General features: G+C 39.5%; 1 protein-coding gene across 4 annotated transcripts in view; it reads right to left on the minus strand.

The window, feature by feature from the left end:
- Nucleotides 1-2,230: 2,230 nt before the first annotated feature.
- The window catches only part of APC (APC regulator of WNT signaling pathway), a 114,440-nt gene continuing 97,397 nt past the window's right edge, over nt 2,231-19,273 (minus strand). For all 4 annotated transcript variants that reach the window (XM_060280155.1, XM_060280154.1, XM_035099971.2 and 1 more), the window contains 8 exons: nt 17,991-18,089; nt 16,653-17,031; nt 15,380-15,475; nt 13,278-13,417; nt 12,094-12,171; nt 11,223-11,339; nt 10,483-10,697; nt 2,231-9,257 (listed from right to left, as the gene is read on the minus strand). In XM_060280155.1, the coding sequence (XP_060136138.1) occupies nt 2,687-9,257; nt 10,483-10,697; nt 11,223-11,339; nt 12,094-12,171; nt 13,278-13,417; nt 15,380-15,475; nt 16,653-17,031; nt 17,991-18,089 (7,695 nt within the window). In that variant the 3' untranslated portion in view covers nt 2,231-2,686. The remainder of the gene's footprint in view (nt 9,258-10,482; nt 10,698-11,222; nt 11,340-12,093; nt 12,172-13,277; nt 13,418-15,379; nt 15,476-16,652; nt 17,032-17,990; nt 18,090-19,273) is intronic.

Here is a 19,273-nt window from a genome sequence, read left to right on the forward strand (position 1 = left end):
ATCCGTTTATCAGACAGATAATTCCCGCTCCCTTCCACGTGCATCCTGTTGTGGGGGTTCTCGTGACACACACCAACTGGGGGGGGATGTGGGTCAGGGGGGAAGCCCCATTGTGTAAGCCAGGCATGGCCAAATTTGGCCCTCCAGGTGTTTTGGGACTACAACTCCCATCATCCCTAGCTAACAGGACCAGTGGTCAGGAATGATAGGAATTGTAGCCCCAAAACAGCTGGAGGGCCAAGCTTGGCCATGCCTGGTGTAAGCCCTTGTGTGGGGCTTCCATTGATGAGGTTTGTCAGGTGAATCCCACCCATATATTTTTGATAGAGAATCAGGAATAGGGAGCTGTGTATTTTCTTACACAACAATTTTTATTAAGAGATATCCCACATGTAAGCTTACTTATTTTTACTGTCTTGTAAACCGGCTTTTTAAAAGCCTTTTTGGATTAATCAGCTCATCTATGTGCCATTTTTAAAGGGGGGGGGGTCAAATTAGGTGTTTGCATCTAATATTAAACCATGGTTCACAGTTACAAGGATGAAATACAGAAAGCCTTGGCCTTGCATTCTGCTATGAGGAATGCAGAAATTGTCATTTCTGTTTTAGACTAACTGCAGCTTGTCATGACAGCCAAAGCCAGACAATGTGTAAATAGTCTTAATGATGGGTAGAGGAAACAAGCTAACTTCAAAACACAGTTTACAAAGCTGGCCTGTTTTCACTAACCACAGTTAATATTTACCAGTTTAGGATTTGGATATAGCACTTAAGCTGTGCTTTTGCTCAAAAGCAAAAGTGTAAGCTTCATATTTCCTCCTCGCACCCATGCCAGAGGATAGGGGAGAGTGGGTGAGCCCTAGGCTTGTTGCATTGTGCCCCCTTAATGTAAATCATGATTCAAGCGTGATGTGTCAACTGGACCGCTTAATTGATTGAAAATGCATATTATTTGTTAATATCATTTTAGCTTAATATAGAGATTAACAGGTTTCGGGAAACTATAACTAATACAAGATCACTTCCTCTAGTGTGTCATACAATAAGAACACCCCCCCCCATGTCAACGGTTAAGATGGCATATCTGAGGACATTTGTCAGCAGATTATGAACCCTTCTATCAAACATATACGATTTTAATAATGAAAACCAGCCTGAGACACAAAACTGACTTGCTTACTACTGTAATCACGTGCACACGCATTTTGCTATTTTTGAATAGAGGCACTTAAGTTTAGCAGAGTACTTCTGTTGTAAACAGTCTAATGAAGGTCTCTTAAGACAAAGCATATGTGAATACAAAGTTAAGTTAGAGTTAAACCAAAGTTAAGAGTGGTTTAATGTACAAATCTCATTTTCTAATAAGACACTTGCATTTAGTATATTAGTCTCAAAGTATTACCCAATTGCTTTTTTCTTTTTTTAAAAAAAATGCCACACCCTTGAAATAAGCTTCCAATCCCATTTTTTTCGAAGCTGAAAACCTCTTTATTTGTACACCAAATAGCACTCTAAGCTGTGTGTGTATGTGTATATATGTGGAAGTACTACTTTAAGCCTCTTTCTGTACCTGGAACCAATTAAAATCTCAACTGAAAACCCCAATGCTTGATCTGAATGCCCTAGATTTACATGAGTCTATTAACAGCAACTATAAACTGGAAGAGTACCAGTGTCTGTAACAGTGGGTGCAATCCAGATCCATTAAAATTGATGTGAATATTTCTACTGACTTCAATGTAATATAGATTATCCCCAACAAGCCTTCTGAGTAAGTGCATTAATACATAATACGAATATTCCTCAAAAATACTAAAACATCGATTTCTTATGTACTGCAAAAGTAACACACAACAAAATGTACATATAGCAATAATTTATTCTGAAATGTTCATTTAGTTCTGTTGAGACTTCACCCATGTCTCATTAATAAAAGAGCAGCCATCTCACCTCAAATACCAGAATATACAACAAGTTACAGCATAGCAAAAGTCCTACCTACTGTCAGTTAAAATCTAGTTCTGGTAAAATAATTTTGTTCAAGTGTTACACATACACAGATTTTCCTTTTTTTTCTTCTTTTCTCGGAGCACAAAACCAAAAGGTAAATCATTACACCATAACTATCTATGCACATTATGTGACCACAGAAATGCTTATCATCATTTCAGAAAATGAACCATTAGTTCTATCCATGCAGGAAAAACAGGCTTGTTCAGCAGAAACCATATTACTGTGAATTTCACAGCCACATGATTAATTATAAGGTTAAGTGGCTTCACAAATACTTTTTTTTTTTGCATAAATACCAATTTCTCCCTGATGTAGTTTAGTCATTTTGCAAATCTAGAAATGAGTGATATAGCAATAGATTTCTCTCTTTTAATCTCTGTTCATCTTTCCTGAATACCCCCACCCCACCCCACCTAGACAATTAAAGGTATGGGATGTTAATTAAATATATGTAAAACGTACTGTACAAATATAATCGCTTTAGCAATTTTATTGCTAAATAATAAATTGGGACTCCCTCAAATATTATTAGTGAAGACAAAGAATATCAAATATGGCTTCCAGAACAAGGACCCTCTACAAGAATCAAAGCTATTTACAAAAGAAAAACCCCAACTTTGTATAGTTTTATTAAAAAGTTCCACATATAGCATTAACACATGAAAATTCTTTGTTAAACAGAAGTTACCAGGTAGGATCCAGAATGACGCTTAGGACTTTGGGCACCACTTGAATCTGTACCTTCAGTCTTTGAATCTCGTTTTTTTGTGCTGTTATTCACTGGTGTTGGTATCTGAGATGGCCGAGTGGAACTGGAACTGGAACTATTATCTATGCTGCTTTTTCTGGGGCTTGGATTGTAGTTGAAAGGAGTCACTCTTGCTGCAACAGCACCACTGGGCGAACTGTGTTTGCTTGAGCTGCTGGAACTGAATGGCGTACGTTCATTAACAGTGTTTTCACTAGTCTCTGGGGCAGGGGCAGGGTTGCCTAGCAAAGGTTTCGTTTCAGTTCCTTTCTTGTCTGGACTATCTACTTGAATATATGAATTCAGGCGGTTTTCTAAACCCATAGTACGAACAGGGACATTCCCATTCCCTGCATTTTGTTTTCCGTTAAGATCTTTGCTATTCACATTCCCTTTCTCCGAAACACTGTCAATAACAGGGGGTGTGTTCCCTGTGGGAGATTTTCCAGATCTAGGATTATTAATAGGGCAGTCCTCAATCCTCACCCAAACATCTTCTGTCTTTGAGACGGCAGGTGCCATCTGGTAAATGAGAGTTTTTGAATCGGAACCATTGGTAGCACCAGATGAGGAATTCTCAGGAGGACTTGTCATTATCTGAGGAATTTCGTTCTCTTTAATCTTCCGCCAAGTACCTTTTGTTGGCGCTTGATTCTCTTTAGACTCCTTGAGTCCAGAAAAAGAACTTATATGTTGCTTTTCATCCTCACTCTTTGCCTTCTCACTGGATTCTGAAGAAGCTGAAAGAATTGAGGAAGAACTTCCAGTCCTACGCCAGGTGCTCACACGAGGAAGTGATGAGGAATGTTTACTATGTTCGCGCTTCCAAGTCCCCGATCGGTTAATTGGCAGTCTGGAAGGACTCTCTGAGTGAGACCGAGTTATGTCATGCCGTTTTGTTGGTCTCCCATCACTGTATTCCAAAGAAGGGCTCAGGCTAGGAGGTAACTTTCGCCAACCACCAGCTTGGATGGCTGAATGAGTAGATAAAGACATATCAGGAAGGGATGGGCTTAAAACTGGAGTCTGTGTTTGGGACTGTGTAGGAGAGTCTGGTCTGGAAGGTGACAAAGATTCAAATGAGGCAGACTCTTCCAATTTCCTTCTTAAAGTGGGACTTGGAGTTTCTTTAATAAAAGTTGACTGGCGGACCAAAACAGGTCTCTCGGATCTATCAGATTCACTCCCACTGGATTTGGCCGATGACATTCTAGATACATCAGACTTCTTGTTTGATCCGCTGATACCAGAAATTTGGTTTAATCCTTTTGAGGCAGATTCACTTCTGGGAATACCACTGGTACTTTTGGGCAACACAGTTTGTTTTCCCACAGTTTGCTGGCTCATCTGTCTGCCTGGCGAGGTGTATGCCATTCTTCCTGAACCAGAAGACTTAGTGGAAGTCGTACTCGGAGAAGATGTTCGTGGCAGCTGGGAGAGTTTATTAGGGGGACTTATGCCATTTCTGCCGGGTGAAATTGAATTTCGGCCAGGAGACTGCAGAGGTCTGGTTAAGGGTTGCTGTTGTGGCCTAGAAGGTGTGGAATCTCTAGATCCTGATCTAGAAGGTCCTTTACTTGATCCACCCTGTTGAGATGGCTGTCTGGATATAGGACTTGGCTCAGGTTTCACAGATGGTTTGGCTACTCTGGGAGAACTAGTAGAAGTCTGGTTATCATTAGGACTTTTGGAGGTTGCACTCTTTAGCTGAGGCCCTTTTTTAGAAACTGGACTTGTACTTGAGGAGCTATTTCGAACTCCAGGAATATGAATCATTGTCCTACCTCGGGAGATTGAGGGCATATTGGTTTGCAAAGGCTGTTTCAAATGACTTGTAAGTTCTGAATTAGAACGAGCTTTACCTGTGATCATACTTTTATACACTTTCTTTCCTCCTTTGATACCTTTATTTTCAGATTCTACTTTCTTCGTTTCCAATGTACTCTTCTCCCCTGGTTTAATAATTCTTGGACCCTTATTACTAGTAAAAGCTTTTTCTTCTTGGTCAGGTGTAAGATGAAAGGGTGATCCTAAGGAAATTCCAGATTTTAATGAAAGGATTGAATCAGAGTCTGATGAGGCTTGTCTAGACAGTGAGGCTGCTGCAGCTTGATGTAAGCTGCTAACAATAGAATTTGCACCTTCTTGAATAGCTTTCCAGTCAAAATTTTCTGAATCTGGTGAGAAACCATGTTCTGAATCGGGCCTTTGTATATCCTTCAAATCTAGTGTCAGGCCTTCTGCCAAAATGCCTCCCATATTTCTAGAACTATTTTTTTCACTGTCTGATTTTGTTCTAGAAGGTTTTTTCTTTTTAGGCATGGCAGAACTGATGCACTCCTGTAGGAGATCATCTTCTGAGTCAATACTAAGGGAACTGAGGGAACTGTTTCTTGAAAAACACACAGGAGTATCTTCAACATGAAATGATTTAGGAGCGTAGCCAGAAACTTGTGGTCTACTTGGTTCTATCTGTGCATCAGATGGTTCCATTTGTTCTCTGGGTTCACTTTCTTTGTTATTGTTGTTTTCTTGATCAATATCACTGAGAGAACTCAGAGATGAATTGCGAGAGAAACAAACAGGAGTATTTTCTATTGCAAAATTTTGTGTTTTCTCATCGGAAGCTGCAGCCCTTTCTGAAATATCTTTGGATGACTGAGAGAATGGAGTTTGCTTCTGCACCAGAGTTTTGGGTTGCTTTCTTCCTGTTGGAGTATGTTTTTGGCAAGCTTGCATTCTACTGCTTGATGCAGACTGATGTTCTGCATTGGTACTAGGTTTAATTTCCCTTTCTTTCCCCTTTCTCAGTTCTGCCTTTTCCCTTGAAAGATCCACATCGTCGTCAAAGTCTAGAGAACTCAAAGAGTCATTTCGTGAAAAACAAAAAGGAGTTCCTTCAATTGGAGTGTAATGATGGGGGGAATCAAATGCAAAGCTTCCTCTTGCACGCTCTTCATTATTTGGAAGTTTTTCATTGAAGTCCCTTGAGCTATTTTTAAGGTTTTGTTTCTTTGTCTCTTTGTTGTCTGCATAGGTTCTTTCACTACTAAAATTACTTTTTGGCTCTGTGGTTTTTCGTAGGCGTGCTCTATACTCATTACTTTGGGGTATGGGTTTCACTGGTGAAGTTGGTTTCTTTTTCTCAACTTCTAGCTGATTTTTGGCACCTACTGGTGAGGATGTAGATGCTTGCTGGATTTGATCCATTATCTTTTTCACTCTGAAAGGTTTGTGACTTTTCCCTTTTGGCATAGCAGAATTAATGCATTCTGCAAGAATATCATCACCTTCTTCTGCTTTGTCATCATCCAATGCAATAGTAGTCCCAGTTGACTTTTCCCCTCTCTGAGCATCATCAGTATTTCTGCCTTCTGTGGGAATGGTATCTCTCTCTTCAAATTCTGCAGGTTCCATCGATGTACCAGTTGTCTCTGCATTAGCCAATTCATTGGGTGGTGATTCTATTGTGAGATCACTCAGTGATGTAGCCGTTGAGAAATTTATTGGCGTTCCCTCAACACAATACACGCGTGGCATATCATCTCCAGGTGTAAAACTAACATGCTTTTGAGAATGCAATCTGCTTTGAGAAGGGAGAATTTTATACACAGGCAACTGGCTTGGCTTCCTGGCTACAGGTGGAGGTATTTTTGAAGCAGTTGTCTGTGAAGGCTTTTTGGTTTTACGTGAAGATTTTGTTGGCATAGCAGAAATAATACATTCCTCCAATATTTCGATATCATCTTCATCTGAATCATCCAGGATATCCTTTTCCGTCTCCGTGGGCTTCTCTGTCTTCTTCTCTTGATTATCCTTTGTGTCATTTGGCTGTTCAAGTTCCGATTCATTCCCATGGTCGTTTTCATGTACAGGAGGCATTATTCTCAACTCTACATCTTTCTGTATAAATGGTTCATCAAGACTCAAAGCACTTAGGCTTGATGAGCAAGAAAATCCATCTGGTGTACTTTCTGTAGCAAAATGTAACAAAGTGTCTGCATCTTGCAATACCTGTACTCTTTGAACAGCTGTATTTACAGCTGTTTGCCTTAACCCAGACTCTCTCTTTTCAGTGGTGGGTATTTTTGTTTTGACTGTTTCTCTCTTTACTTGGGTTGCTTGTGGAGGGGGTGGGGTTTTACTTCTGCTTGGTGGCATTGTTTGCCCAGGACTGTCTGGAAGGTCACTTGGGCTTATAATACCACTTACCATCCCACTACAAGGCTCGCTTTGAACAGAGCTAGCAATCGAACGGCTCTCAAAACTATCCAGGGAACTGACAGAGGTACACCTACTAAACATAAGTGGAGTCTCCTGCACATAATGTTCTGGTGGGCTCTTAGGAGTCTGCGCACCACTTTTTGAAGGAGATTTGGCACCCGAGGAAAATTCTACAGCTTTGTGTCTTGCTGAATCAGAAGGAGATAGACTAGAAGCCTGAAGTCTATTTGATTTTGTTCTAATGTGTTGCGAGGCTGAAGAGGTTTCATTTACCGTACCTGCTGCAGACAGACTCCTGCTATTTTCTTTCATCCCCGCTATCTTCAGAGAGTTATCCGTATCTCCTGCCCGTGTGGATTGTTCACGTCCTGTTTCATCTTCAGCTGATGACAAAGATGACAGAGAGCTACATCTCGAAAAACATATTGGTGTATCTTCTACACAATAGGTCTGTATTGTTTCCTGGTTGATGGAGGGTGCTTTGCAGGACGCAGACTTCTGAGTGTGACCAGCTCTACTTTGAGCAGAATTTGGATGAAGCTGGTTGTGTCTCTTTGAGCCGGCCGAGGTTGATGTATTCCCACTACTTGATGAAATATGATCCGTTTTAGTACTCTGTACTGATGGGCTCTTTGAAAAAGAAAAAGATGGCTTCTGTGCAGAAGGAGGGACATCTGTTGAATACTTGAGACTGTAATCAATAGGCTGATCTACATGGTGCTCTTCTTCATTGTATTTTATGCTATAATTAGTTGGATGATCTTCTTCCTCATGCTGTTCCTCCTCAGAGTAGCGTTCACTATAGTTAGTTGGCTTATCATCCTCATAATCATCAACTGGACATATGGACTGGTTTGCTTTTGGATTTATTCCGTGACTGCAGGTAACTCTGTTCTGTTCTGAACTATTGGATTCCCTTGATCTGAAAGGAGATACACACTCTGTCTGTCCAAAAGCTGACTGATAATTCATGTGTTTATTATCACTACTCTCAGTGTATACAGGGTATGCTCCACTTTGGCTTCTGGACTGTCTTTGTTCATTCTGCTTTATTTCCTCTTCAATTATGTGCTTAGGTCTTGCCCATCTTTCATTTTGTGATGGGCTTTGCCTTCCAGAATTCAATTGCTCATCAGAATATTTTAGGCTATAGTTTATTGGAGTATCTAGCTCTCCATCATTGTCATCCATATGGTTAGCACTGTGTATTTTATGGGCTAAATCAGCAGGGTACTGTCCATAACTGCAAAATTTACTCTCTTCATCTTCAGAGTAAGATTCAATAGGTTTCATCTGTCCTCTTTTACCATACCCATCACTGCTACTGACACTATTTAAGCTATCATTAGAAGCTCTCTTATACTCCACTTTTGCATAAGGCACAGGACATGTCCTGTTCTCAGATTTAGGAAAGTTGTAGGCATTTGTGTGAGAATGGGCAGCGGCTGTTCTTCTTAATGCATTCCTATCTTCTGGCAAACAGTGCATTTCAGTTACAGATCCATTGCTTCTCTCTTCTTGTGGAATATGCATATTTACTTCTTCCATCACTTTGGAAATTTGGGCTGCAGCAGTAGAGATCTGCATTCCCATTCGTTTAGAGGAGCTCCCAGAATTTTCTGTAGCTGAATGATAGCTGCTTAATCCCATTGCGCGCTCTCTATCCAAGCTCCTGTCCTTGTCAGACCGAGAACTCTCTGTATTTCCTCTGCTTGAGGAAGAAGAGCCAGGCAGTACAGTAGTGTTTAAATATGGTGGAAGTACGGTTACATTGCCACTATTAAAATTCTCGGACCTGCAAACTCCATCTTCATGTCGATTAGCATCTAGAACATATTCACTGTACAGATTCTGTTTGTGCCTTTGCTTATTACGATGAGATGTTTTGGGACTTAAGTTATCAATATTGTCAAAGGTCTCAGATAAATGTTGAGCATCTAACTCTGCTTCCAGTGCTTTTTGCTTTCTAACATGAAGAGATGGTAAGCTTGAACCCGGAGACATGATGTTAGCATCTTTATATTTCGCAGGCCTGTTTGCCATTAGGTTCCTTAGAGCTGCAGCACTGCCCATGGCTATCATCTTGTGCTTTGAATGTATGAGATTTTTGAGCATGCTAACGGCTCCCATGTCCCACAATGCTTCCTGGTCCTTTGAATTCCGTGCAGAGAGGTTCCACAAGGTTCCACACGCATTACTAACTATTGTCAAACTATGGGACTTCAAGTGATGCAGCAAGGTTTGCAAACAGCTGTTCTCTCTTAGAATTTGCCTGGAATTAAAAGAAAAAAGAAGAAGATGAAAGACAAAAAAGTGTCTATGTTTATTTACTGCTAATAATGTTGTCCAAAATCCTATAAATAGGTATTAGCATAAATTCACTTAAAGACTAGGATCTAATAATGACTGTGTACAGAAACTGTTTGTAGGATAATACTGACACTGTTGCTCCCAATTTGTCACCTGGGCTCAAATGGCAAGCTGGGGTAGAAACTTTTATTCTGCTTTGGGCAATGTTTCAGAGGGGAAGGAAGATTCTATCAGTGACAGAGGTGGCTTCCTGTTTCCCACCCACCCTGCCCAACCCCATTTTTTATTTTAGTTTTTAGAAACAGCTTTAAAGTTGCCAGGGTGGCGGCAGGAAGTTCCTCTCTTGCTGGTGCTGAAGCCAGTGGCACTGCTGATAATTTTTTTTAAAAAAAATATATTAAAGGAAGCTTCTAGAAGCTGCCCGTTTCCCATAGTATGTACTCCTTTCCCCCCCTCCAAAATATCCCAGAGCCCCCAAATGTTTCTGCCCCCAAACCACTCTCCAAAACCACGTGCCCTGTTTGAACAGGGGACAATGCCACCCAAGAATTCAGCAAAACTCCAAACTGGGGGAGACTCAATACAATATACTGTAAAGCTTTTCCACAGAGATTGCCTTCTGGGAACAGACCCTGACACTTTCATGGAATGTCACGCTGAAGGGTCTCTATTACCTACGAGGATAGCTTTTCTGAGAGTGTTTCAGCTATAGTGAAAAATGTGTGCATTCATATGTGACTGCAGAATGCGTCCCTTTGGATTCCAGCCAAGTTTCAGCTAAGAACATCCCTACTTTTAAATAGGGTTATCCAACATTAAGAAACTAAAATAAAGTTGATTTGTGCTGTACAAATCACATTATTGAAAACAGTGCTTATCATGTACTGCCTTTATATTATCTTATATTTGTAAAGCTGAGACCATTTTTTTATCACAAGTGGCGCAGGAATCTCTTACCAAATAAAATGCTTATTTATGTTCCAGAGAACATTCTTTAGCTTGAAGCCATCTGAGCAGTGGGCTTCTAACAACAACACTGCAGCAATAATTTATGTATCAGCAGACAACACCACTAAGTATAACTTTGCTCATAATCTCTGCCTCCTTCCAGTAAATGTCATCTGCTGCATCAGCAATTTGCATAAAATGCACAGCTTACTGCTTAGGTAACTAGATGGCACACTTACCTGTGGTCCTCATTCGTAGCAATCAAGCTGGAGACATTACGCAGTATTCCCCCTCCACTTTCAATGATAGCTAAAGTATTTGTTTGACTCCGGTACGTCAGTGTGCCAACTAAAAAGGCAAGAGCACCATCCACAGCACATATATCAGCTTTATTCTCAGTGCAGTGGGCTGACAGATTCCATAAAGCACTCAATACACTTTTTAGGGTAGATTCCTGCAGAGAGAGCAAGCACACTGAATTAAGAGGGCTGAAACGCAACCTTAAACCAAACAAACCAATGTTTTGACACTATGATTCCAGTGGTATAATGTTAACTATCTTAAAAATTATAAATCTGGAGAGGGGCTGGTAAAAAAAAAAATCAAGAGAGGATTCCAACACTAATACAAACATGAGCACAATGTGAGGGGGCACATGGGGGGGAGCCCTGTTGCACTTCCGTTAGTGAGACCAGTTAGTGTTTATCTTGCTAGTGGTAACAACTTCATTGCCTGCTGCATATAAAAGAATGACACTCCAATGTTAATTATTAGTGAGTTAGCCTCACTGAACTCAGTGGGAATTACTTCTGCCTAAACAGAGGATTGTATCCAATGTTACTAACAAAACCATTCAATTTTAGTGGGTATTTTAGTTTGCTATTGGAAGGAGTAATTACACTTTTCTTCTATAAATAAGGAAACAAAAAATAATAATTTCATATACTTAAAATACTGAAAAATGTGGTTTTGCGGTAACCTTTTTAACTTCCAAAGCACACTCCATCAATGCTTTCACACTTCCAACTTCACGAAGTGTCTTCTTACTGTTCACATCTGCTCGCCAAGACAAATTTCTCAATACGCTTGCAATGACCTGCAAAAAATGGAAAAATAAAAAAGCTCAATCTGCTTTATTAACATTATTGTTTTCTACCTTTTAATACTTGCTGACTGCCAGGAAACAGTTTAGGATGCATGATTTGCATGATAATAGGCTATTTAATGTATTGGGTTTTATTTTAAAATTTAATTCAATTCAGTGGCCGAAAGTGTCATTTCAAATTCTATTCTACATATGATTCCAAATATTCTGATGAATATTCTGGAATGACTCTTTCCAAGTTCTATGTATCTGTATTCTGGAATGTATTCTGGAATGACTCTTTCCAAGTTCTATGTACCTGTGAGCACATCATGGGAAGATTGTTTCTAGAACTAAGGTGAAACTGTGAAGCTCCTTTGTTACTTTTGCTATTAGATGTTATTTTTTTCTTTCAAGTAATCTTGTTATTATACCTGATATTGTTTTGCTATGTTATTATATAATTGTTTTTGTAGCATTTGTTTGAAATGCATCCCTGTTTCATTGTTGTTAAGCCACTTTGAGCATTGATTGTTGGTGGGAAAGCTGCATACAAATAAAATTCATGCAAATTAAGAACTTTCAGACTATGTGGATCAACTTGTATTACATTAAGGAACACATAAAATACTTGGGTTTTGCCTAATCTCACTTAATGTTAGAAGTTGTACAGTTCTATCAAGATGCCCCAATCAAGTTTCTTTAATGAAAAAATGAAAAACTACGCAATGCACAGTAGGATAAAAGTTCTACAAGTAAGATTTACCTGCTGCAAATCTTCACTTTCAGATTTTAACTGGGCAACAAGGGCTCTCATGCAACCTTTCATAGAACACAATGTAGCCTGATTAAAGAGAGAGGGAGACAACGAAACAAATTACTAAGCAGTATGTCGACAGGTCACAAGTTACTTTCTTTACAAGCAGAATTAAAGGACATAAAACAACATGAACATTATTATCCAACTTTTCTACACTAAGTGCACTCACAGCTACTCATAAAGCTAAAACTCACAAAGCTAAAACAGTAAATTTACAAACTCGTAGTGAAAGAACAAACTAATAAATAACAGTGATTTAAAACATTCATAAAAGAAGCAGAGTTAGCTGAGCACATGCTGGAATAAAATGGTCTTCAATGTACACTTCTTTAGGTAAGCTGTTCCATTATCTGGGCATCACAACTGAGAAAACTCTCTCCTCACTACAGTTGAGGTGGCTAGGGCAGACAAATAGAGTAGGCCTTTTGAAGCGGAATGGAATTCTCTTTCATATGAGAAGTGGAGGGTCCAGCCAGTTTAGGGCTTTAAAACATCAAGGGCAGCACTTTGAATTTAGCCTGGAAACAAATAGTGAGCCACTGTAATTGGTACAAAATCAGAGCAATATGCTTTGATCATCTCTGACTCTACCAAAACACTGGTAACCCCATTCTGGATAAGTTGAAGTTTCTGAACAATCTTCAATGGCAGTCTCACATAAAGCAAATTACTGTAGTGTAACCTAGAGTGGACTAGGGCATGAATGACTATGGCCAAGTCTACCTTCTCCAAGTAAAGACTTAATTGGCTTATCAGATCATAAGATGGATTAAAATTCCAAATAGTGGCAGGTTCAAGAATTACAATAAAGTGCAGATGTAAAAATATAGTCAACTACCGGTAATTCATGACCTATATTAAATACCCTTAATATTAAAGTATTAAAGTATTAATTAACAATAGTCATAGGGAATGGGATAATAATACAAAGCATAATTGTGTTATTGTGGCTGTGTCAACGTCTGCTGAGGAATATCAAGAAAAAAGCAGAACTACATTTTTCTGTTCCATGCTCAGCTGCATCACGGCCACCTGAAGTTAACGACAACAGCCCTTTATATACAGAACAGCTGAAATGCTGAAAGTCTTAATATTAAAATTATTAAATAGCAAAAGAAAAATTAACTTACTTTATTTGCTACATCTCCAAAAGTTAGGTTTGTCAGAGCCATTCCAGCATATCGTCTTAATGTGACACTGTAGTGGTCATTAGTAAGCCCATACATTTCACAGTCTACTTGAAGCAATTCTGCAATGGCCTGCAATCCCCCTATAAACATAGTTGAAATTTTTGTTAGAAAGAATTATTTTTCTAAACAATTTATTCTAAATAATTTATTCTAAGTACAGTAATTTTATTCTAAACATTCCTAATATTTTATCTATATATATATAAATGTAAAAGGGGCATGTTTGTTTGTCTCCACTTTTCGCCATAACCGCTTGACTGATTGCGTTCAAATTTGGACACAATGTCACATGTGAATACATGGGGAAGCTAATGCAGTTTGCATAGACAGATGTCACACCTGGGCCACGTAAAAAACCCCAAACCCTGTGTTCCAGAACTCACAACTCAGACAAAAGTGCATGCTGGGAAATAGAAGCCAGAAGCTGTCTCTCCAAGGCCAAGCCGAGATCGTGACGTCACCAACCGACATGCTATAACCACCACAAAGGCCATTCCTCCATAAAGGCTGACGCCGGGATCCTGCCCGTAGCCCCCCACGTCCAACCGTCAGACCACGCCACACCGACACCGTGCCAAAAAGCAGACCACGCCCTGTCGTTCCCTCCCACCCAACGCCGAATACCTGACATACAGGCCGGTATATGCTGACACCGACAGACTCACAGGGATGATCCGGGGGACTGCGGGGGGGGGGGAGTCACAGGTATGAGCTGAGGGGAGGAGGGGGAGTGCAGGGAGGGGGTGGGGCCGCTCACAGGGATGTGCCGGGGAATGGGGAGAGGAGGGGACACACTAGCTCATGTATCAGGACAGGATGGGGACACTCACGGGGATGGGGGGAGGACGGGGCAAAATATCTCAAACAAAATAAAGGGGGCCTCTGAAGATGATGGGAGTCTGAAGAGGGACTCTGAGGGTCCATTTAACAGACTGAGCCACAGCAACGCGTGGCCGGGCCAGCTAGTTCTAAATACAGATGTAAAATTTTCGTAAATTTTGAAGCTTGGAAGAAAACCTGGCTTTCTTCCGTTTCCCCCGGGGGGGAAATGGAAAAAAATGATACATTAGTACTTCTTTTTTCTTTTCCAGATTGAAAGTCATTCTGTTACTTTAGAAACAAAAAATATAACTAGGGACAATTTTAATGGGCATAAAATTATCACAACTAGCATATTAAAAATATATATATTATTACAAACAGAATTTACTTTTAAAATAATATTTATTTGTATTTGTAACAAATGGAGCAACAATCTCCTGAACTGTTTGCTAGTTTATGTGGAAGAAAAAAAAACCTCCACAAAACAATTTTTAAAAACCCAGAAGTAACAATTATTCATATTTATTTATTTATTTCAATTTTTCCCATTTTTCGGGAAAAAACAAAAAAAGGCTTCAGGAAAAACCGGTTTCCCCCTGAATTTTTCCAGTTTTTTTCCAGGTCTTCACATCCGTAGTTCTAAATAATTATTGGCGTCTATTTTCCAAGGCCAAAGACAAAGCAAGGGGATGCTTACAAGGGATCCATACTATAGCAACTAAAAATTGTTTTTAAAGAACTGGGAGCATTTCATGGAAGTATTAAGAATCCAAAGAAAGCAAACCAATTTGCTCCAAATCAGACAAAACCTGCTATCTGTGCATATTGCATTTTTCAGAGATGAATCCCCCCATGTCTTATATGCAAATGTCACAAGTGAACAAAACCTGAAGAAAAGCAACACGTATGCTGCTAACAACCACTCTTGTAAGCACCACTGTTGTTTCTTCCTTCATATATGCAACTATGTAGCTATGGAACAAATGGGTTGGGGGAAAGATACCTAGCTCAATAAATTATCTGAATAGAAGGAGCTACAGCATTCTCCAGAGCCAAGATAACAATTTTAAAACAATAAGCATTCATGTACTGAAAGAGTGAGGAAAATCTTAACACTTTATCTTCCTGATTGTGGATACCATCAGGTTGTTAAAGCTCTAACTAATCCATGTAATGTGATCTTGAGCATATACTCTTGATACTTTTTGCTCCACCCTTACCAAGTTCATTCATCGCATGACGGTGCTCTTCATCAAATGAAAGCTTCATGAGAACGCATACTGCAGGACAGATCTGATGGTCAACTGGAGCCGGCACTTGTCAGAACAAGGAAAATAATACTATTTACTTCATCAATTAGTTATTTAACAAAGCAAAGCTTAGAGAGGTTTAGTTTCTAAGCTGTTTATTAGACACCTGAAAGGCAACCTAATTATGGGGGAGAACCCTACACAATTATGAAATAAACAGTTTCTACATTCTGTATAACTGTGTAGTCTCAATAACAAGGTGATTGACAGATGGGTGGCCTCATCTACCTACTATATTTGGCTCATGAGGGTAAACCTGACCAGGATCTGGCCTGCAGAGCCAAAACACATGGAATGCCACGCAAGAACTCAGGCCTCTCTCTCTCTCTCTCTCTTTTGTTTTGTTTATAAGATTACCTGCCCTTCACCATGAGACTGAAAGGCAGGCTACAGTACAACGTATAAAAACATAAAGCAGATGAAAATCAGTACAATTTTAAAGCATAGAAAAATGATGGAAAATTGGAACAGAGCACTATAAATTCAGCAGAGGACGTGTCTCACAAAAAATAACTGTCAAAAGCCAAGGTAAAGAGAGGAGTCTTCAATATAAGTCACAGGGAAGGACTTGGAGCCAATCTGAGTCTCTGCTCTTGGACCTAGGAGCCCTAATGCATTATGGGGGAATGTTATCATAGGGGAACTTGCCCACCCCTCCTGCCTTCCTCCCCTCAGACTAACTACAGTTCTTTCTTCTTCACCAGTTATGTTGCTGCTAAGTTTCTTCCCTTGAAATCTCCCTCTGGGTGTAAGAAGTCATTTTCCTAGTCAGCATTTTCAATTGTTTATAAAGAGAAAGTTGCTACTCCTGCTTGTCTCACATCTCTGCTCTCCTACCTCGGTCCTCATCCAGCCCATCTGGATGTATATAGTTAATTAGCTCCTTCAGATGCCGGGGCTGTCAAAGAATTTGGGTACAAATATTGCAGATAAATGGCTGAGGCTTAAGATACTTTAAGGGTAGTGAAAAGAAAATGAAAGATTAAAGTAGCAACAGAGTGGAATTATAGGAAAACCAAGCAAAAGTGACATAGGCAATAGCGGGCAAGTTTGCCCATCATAACCAGAGGTCTCATCTCTCACACAGCTTGTTCTACAAAGAACTCAGATTCAAAGTCATAACATGAAAAAAAACACTTCACACACTGGTTTTAAAGTAAAATCTTTAAACACAGTGACCTACTTGGATTTTTGTCCTGGTCCATGCCTTGGTCGTGCGCTTCCTGCCATTCCCAACATGTTTCACAGTAAGCTCGGATTTGTTCTAGAAGATGAAGGACTCGGATTTCTCGCCTGCCTCGCTTATCGTCAGGCTGCGAGTGAATGATATTATGCAGTGCTGCACTGGCTCTGGCACGGGCCTCCTTACTACCCCGGGAGTTTCCTAACAACACAGAGTCTTTATCGTTGCCATGCAGAAGTTGAATGAGGAGCGGAAGACATCCAGACTGGCGCATAGCTATGCAGCTGTCCTGGGAGCTAGACATAGCTAGCAAAGTTCGTGACATGTCATCTTTATCATGAGTACCCAACATGGACAGCAATGAATACACCATTTCAACCTGCAAAGCAAGCAGTTTTTAAAAAATGTTACCAGTTTTTAAAGTATAAGCGATGGCATATGCCACCAGGAGAATTTTTGATGAATTGATGATGAATTAAGCCTTTGGGCCTAAGTTAACAACTGTCAATGTTACAGATCCTGTATTGCACTATTCTTAGGCAGCTAAAATAATGTTGACAAAATAGTACAAACTGTATCACCAAAATTAGTGGAGGATTCACTATGTGTTACTCTTGTCTGTAAACAAGACAGGGCACTCATAAACAATTATGCATTTTCAGAAAAGCTTAATGACATCCTCCTCAAATTGTTAATGTAGCAGCAATCTAATGCCACATCATGGAATACTAGGAATAGCATTGTAGCAGCTGCTTTGATTCTCCCATTCTATAATGCTGAAGCAATTACTAAAGATTGCTTGTTAGATTTTGTACATGAGAAGGTCATCTGACACACTCAATGCATCAATATAAACTGGGCAGCTGAAACCATCTCAAGGGCCACAATAAAATTTCAAAAGCAGCATGAGATAAAGACTTTCCCTGCAAAATGACTGCCCAGTTGGACAGGAAAAGATCAGCTAATTGGGGGTTGCCAGACAGGTTTGAAAAGGAACATCAATCAATCAATCAATCAATCAACCAATCAATCAATGTCAGTCAATATAAGTTTATTGTTCAAGTCAAAGGTAAACTTGCAGCAACAGTACCAATAAAACAATACATCCATAATATGAGCCAACATCTATGATGTAAGAGAGAGGTTACCAGAAGCACCAACAAACTCAAATTCAGCTTGGTTTCAAACCAAACCTCCAAAACACCACAACAAGTTATAATGATTTTATCTAACAACTTTTTCCTTCAATGGGACCATCAATATTACCACCCTTTCTCAAAAGTAACATATTTTAAGTGTAAAATGTGGCATTAACAGCCTGTGACAAACTTTGTTTACCTTTGTACCTAGGTGATTTGTCAGTCTTCGAGGAACAGAGTAACTGCTGCTAGAACTCATAACACTTGATGTCTCATGGTCCATACGAGCAGCTGAACCCTAAGAGTTTAATCAACAATTTGGCAATGAAAGCATTAGCATAACACAAAATCATTTTAAAATTTCAGCATTTTAGAATGCAACACAATTTAGAAGTTAGAGTTAAACTAAGCTGACATGTCAACTCTGTAAAAATCTAATTGTGCCAGAGGAGAGAAAGCTGCATCATGACCCATGAGTCACAAAAGCAACAAGCAGTTAGCCATTTTACCAGCAATGACAAAAATAGAATCTTTTTAATGATTGTTAACAATGTAACCATATCATTTACATTGGGGGATACGAGAATAGGAAGTGCTGCACTCACAAAGTAACTTCTTTTTGTGAGAAATATTTCATTCTCTTAACCATAGCCCCTGGGCCAACCAACACAATTCTCTCTCACAGCTCCCAAGTGGCATTTTCAAGCACAATTTCAGCATTACTGCTCTTTTCTCCTCCACTTGCACTACCAACCCCTCTCAATGTCAGGGATGCGCTTAGTCATACCAATTGCGTTCTCTCTCCCTCTCTTTCTCCTCTCCCTTTAGGCAATGAAGTGACTACCTAAATTTCATTTCGGGGTGATCAGTTAAGCATGACTGTGACATCATATCATTTGCTTATTTGTTGTCCAGTTAAAGGATGTTTAGTTTATTTACTATCTGGCTTTTAGATGATCAACTAAGTTTTAATTACAGTATTCCAAAACTCAATGAAGGTGCCCTTTTCAAAGTTTCTGTAGTAGGGAGACAATTTCTCCATAAATGTGAAAAGCTTACATTTGTATATAGTACATATATTCTTTCTATTTCTACTCATTTTGAACATGAATCAACTTAATTTAATCTGGGGGACTCAATACTGATCACATCAATTAAATGATTAATAACTTACAACCCAGTTTTCTTAGGATAGATTACGTGGCAAAGGTCATAATATCCTCTTACCATTTAATCATTCACCCCAGGAAAAGCCACTTGGATAAGAAATTCCATTAACCTTTCCATGTACATGCACCCAAAATATCAATGTGAATACCAAACATTACATTTGGCTATTAGGAGGGCAGGATGCAAGGGTGGAAGCTTTTGGCTTCCAAGCATAATTTTATTATGTTTTTATTTATATCCCAGCCTGATGGGCAGGTTATAATAAAATTATTATTATTATTACAATTATCATTATTATCAGAATGAAGGTGC

The sequence above is a fragment of the Zootoca vivipara genome, chromosome 11 (genome assembly GCF_963506605.1).
Source record: "Zootoca vivipara chromosome 11, rZooViv1.1, whole genome shotgun sequence".
In the NCBI taxonomy this organism is placed as follows: Eukaryota; Metazoa; Chordata; class Lepidosauria; order Squamata; family Lacertidae; genus Zootoca; species Zootoca vivipara.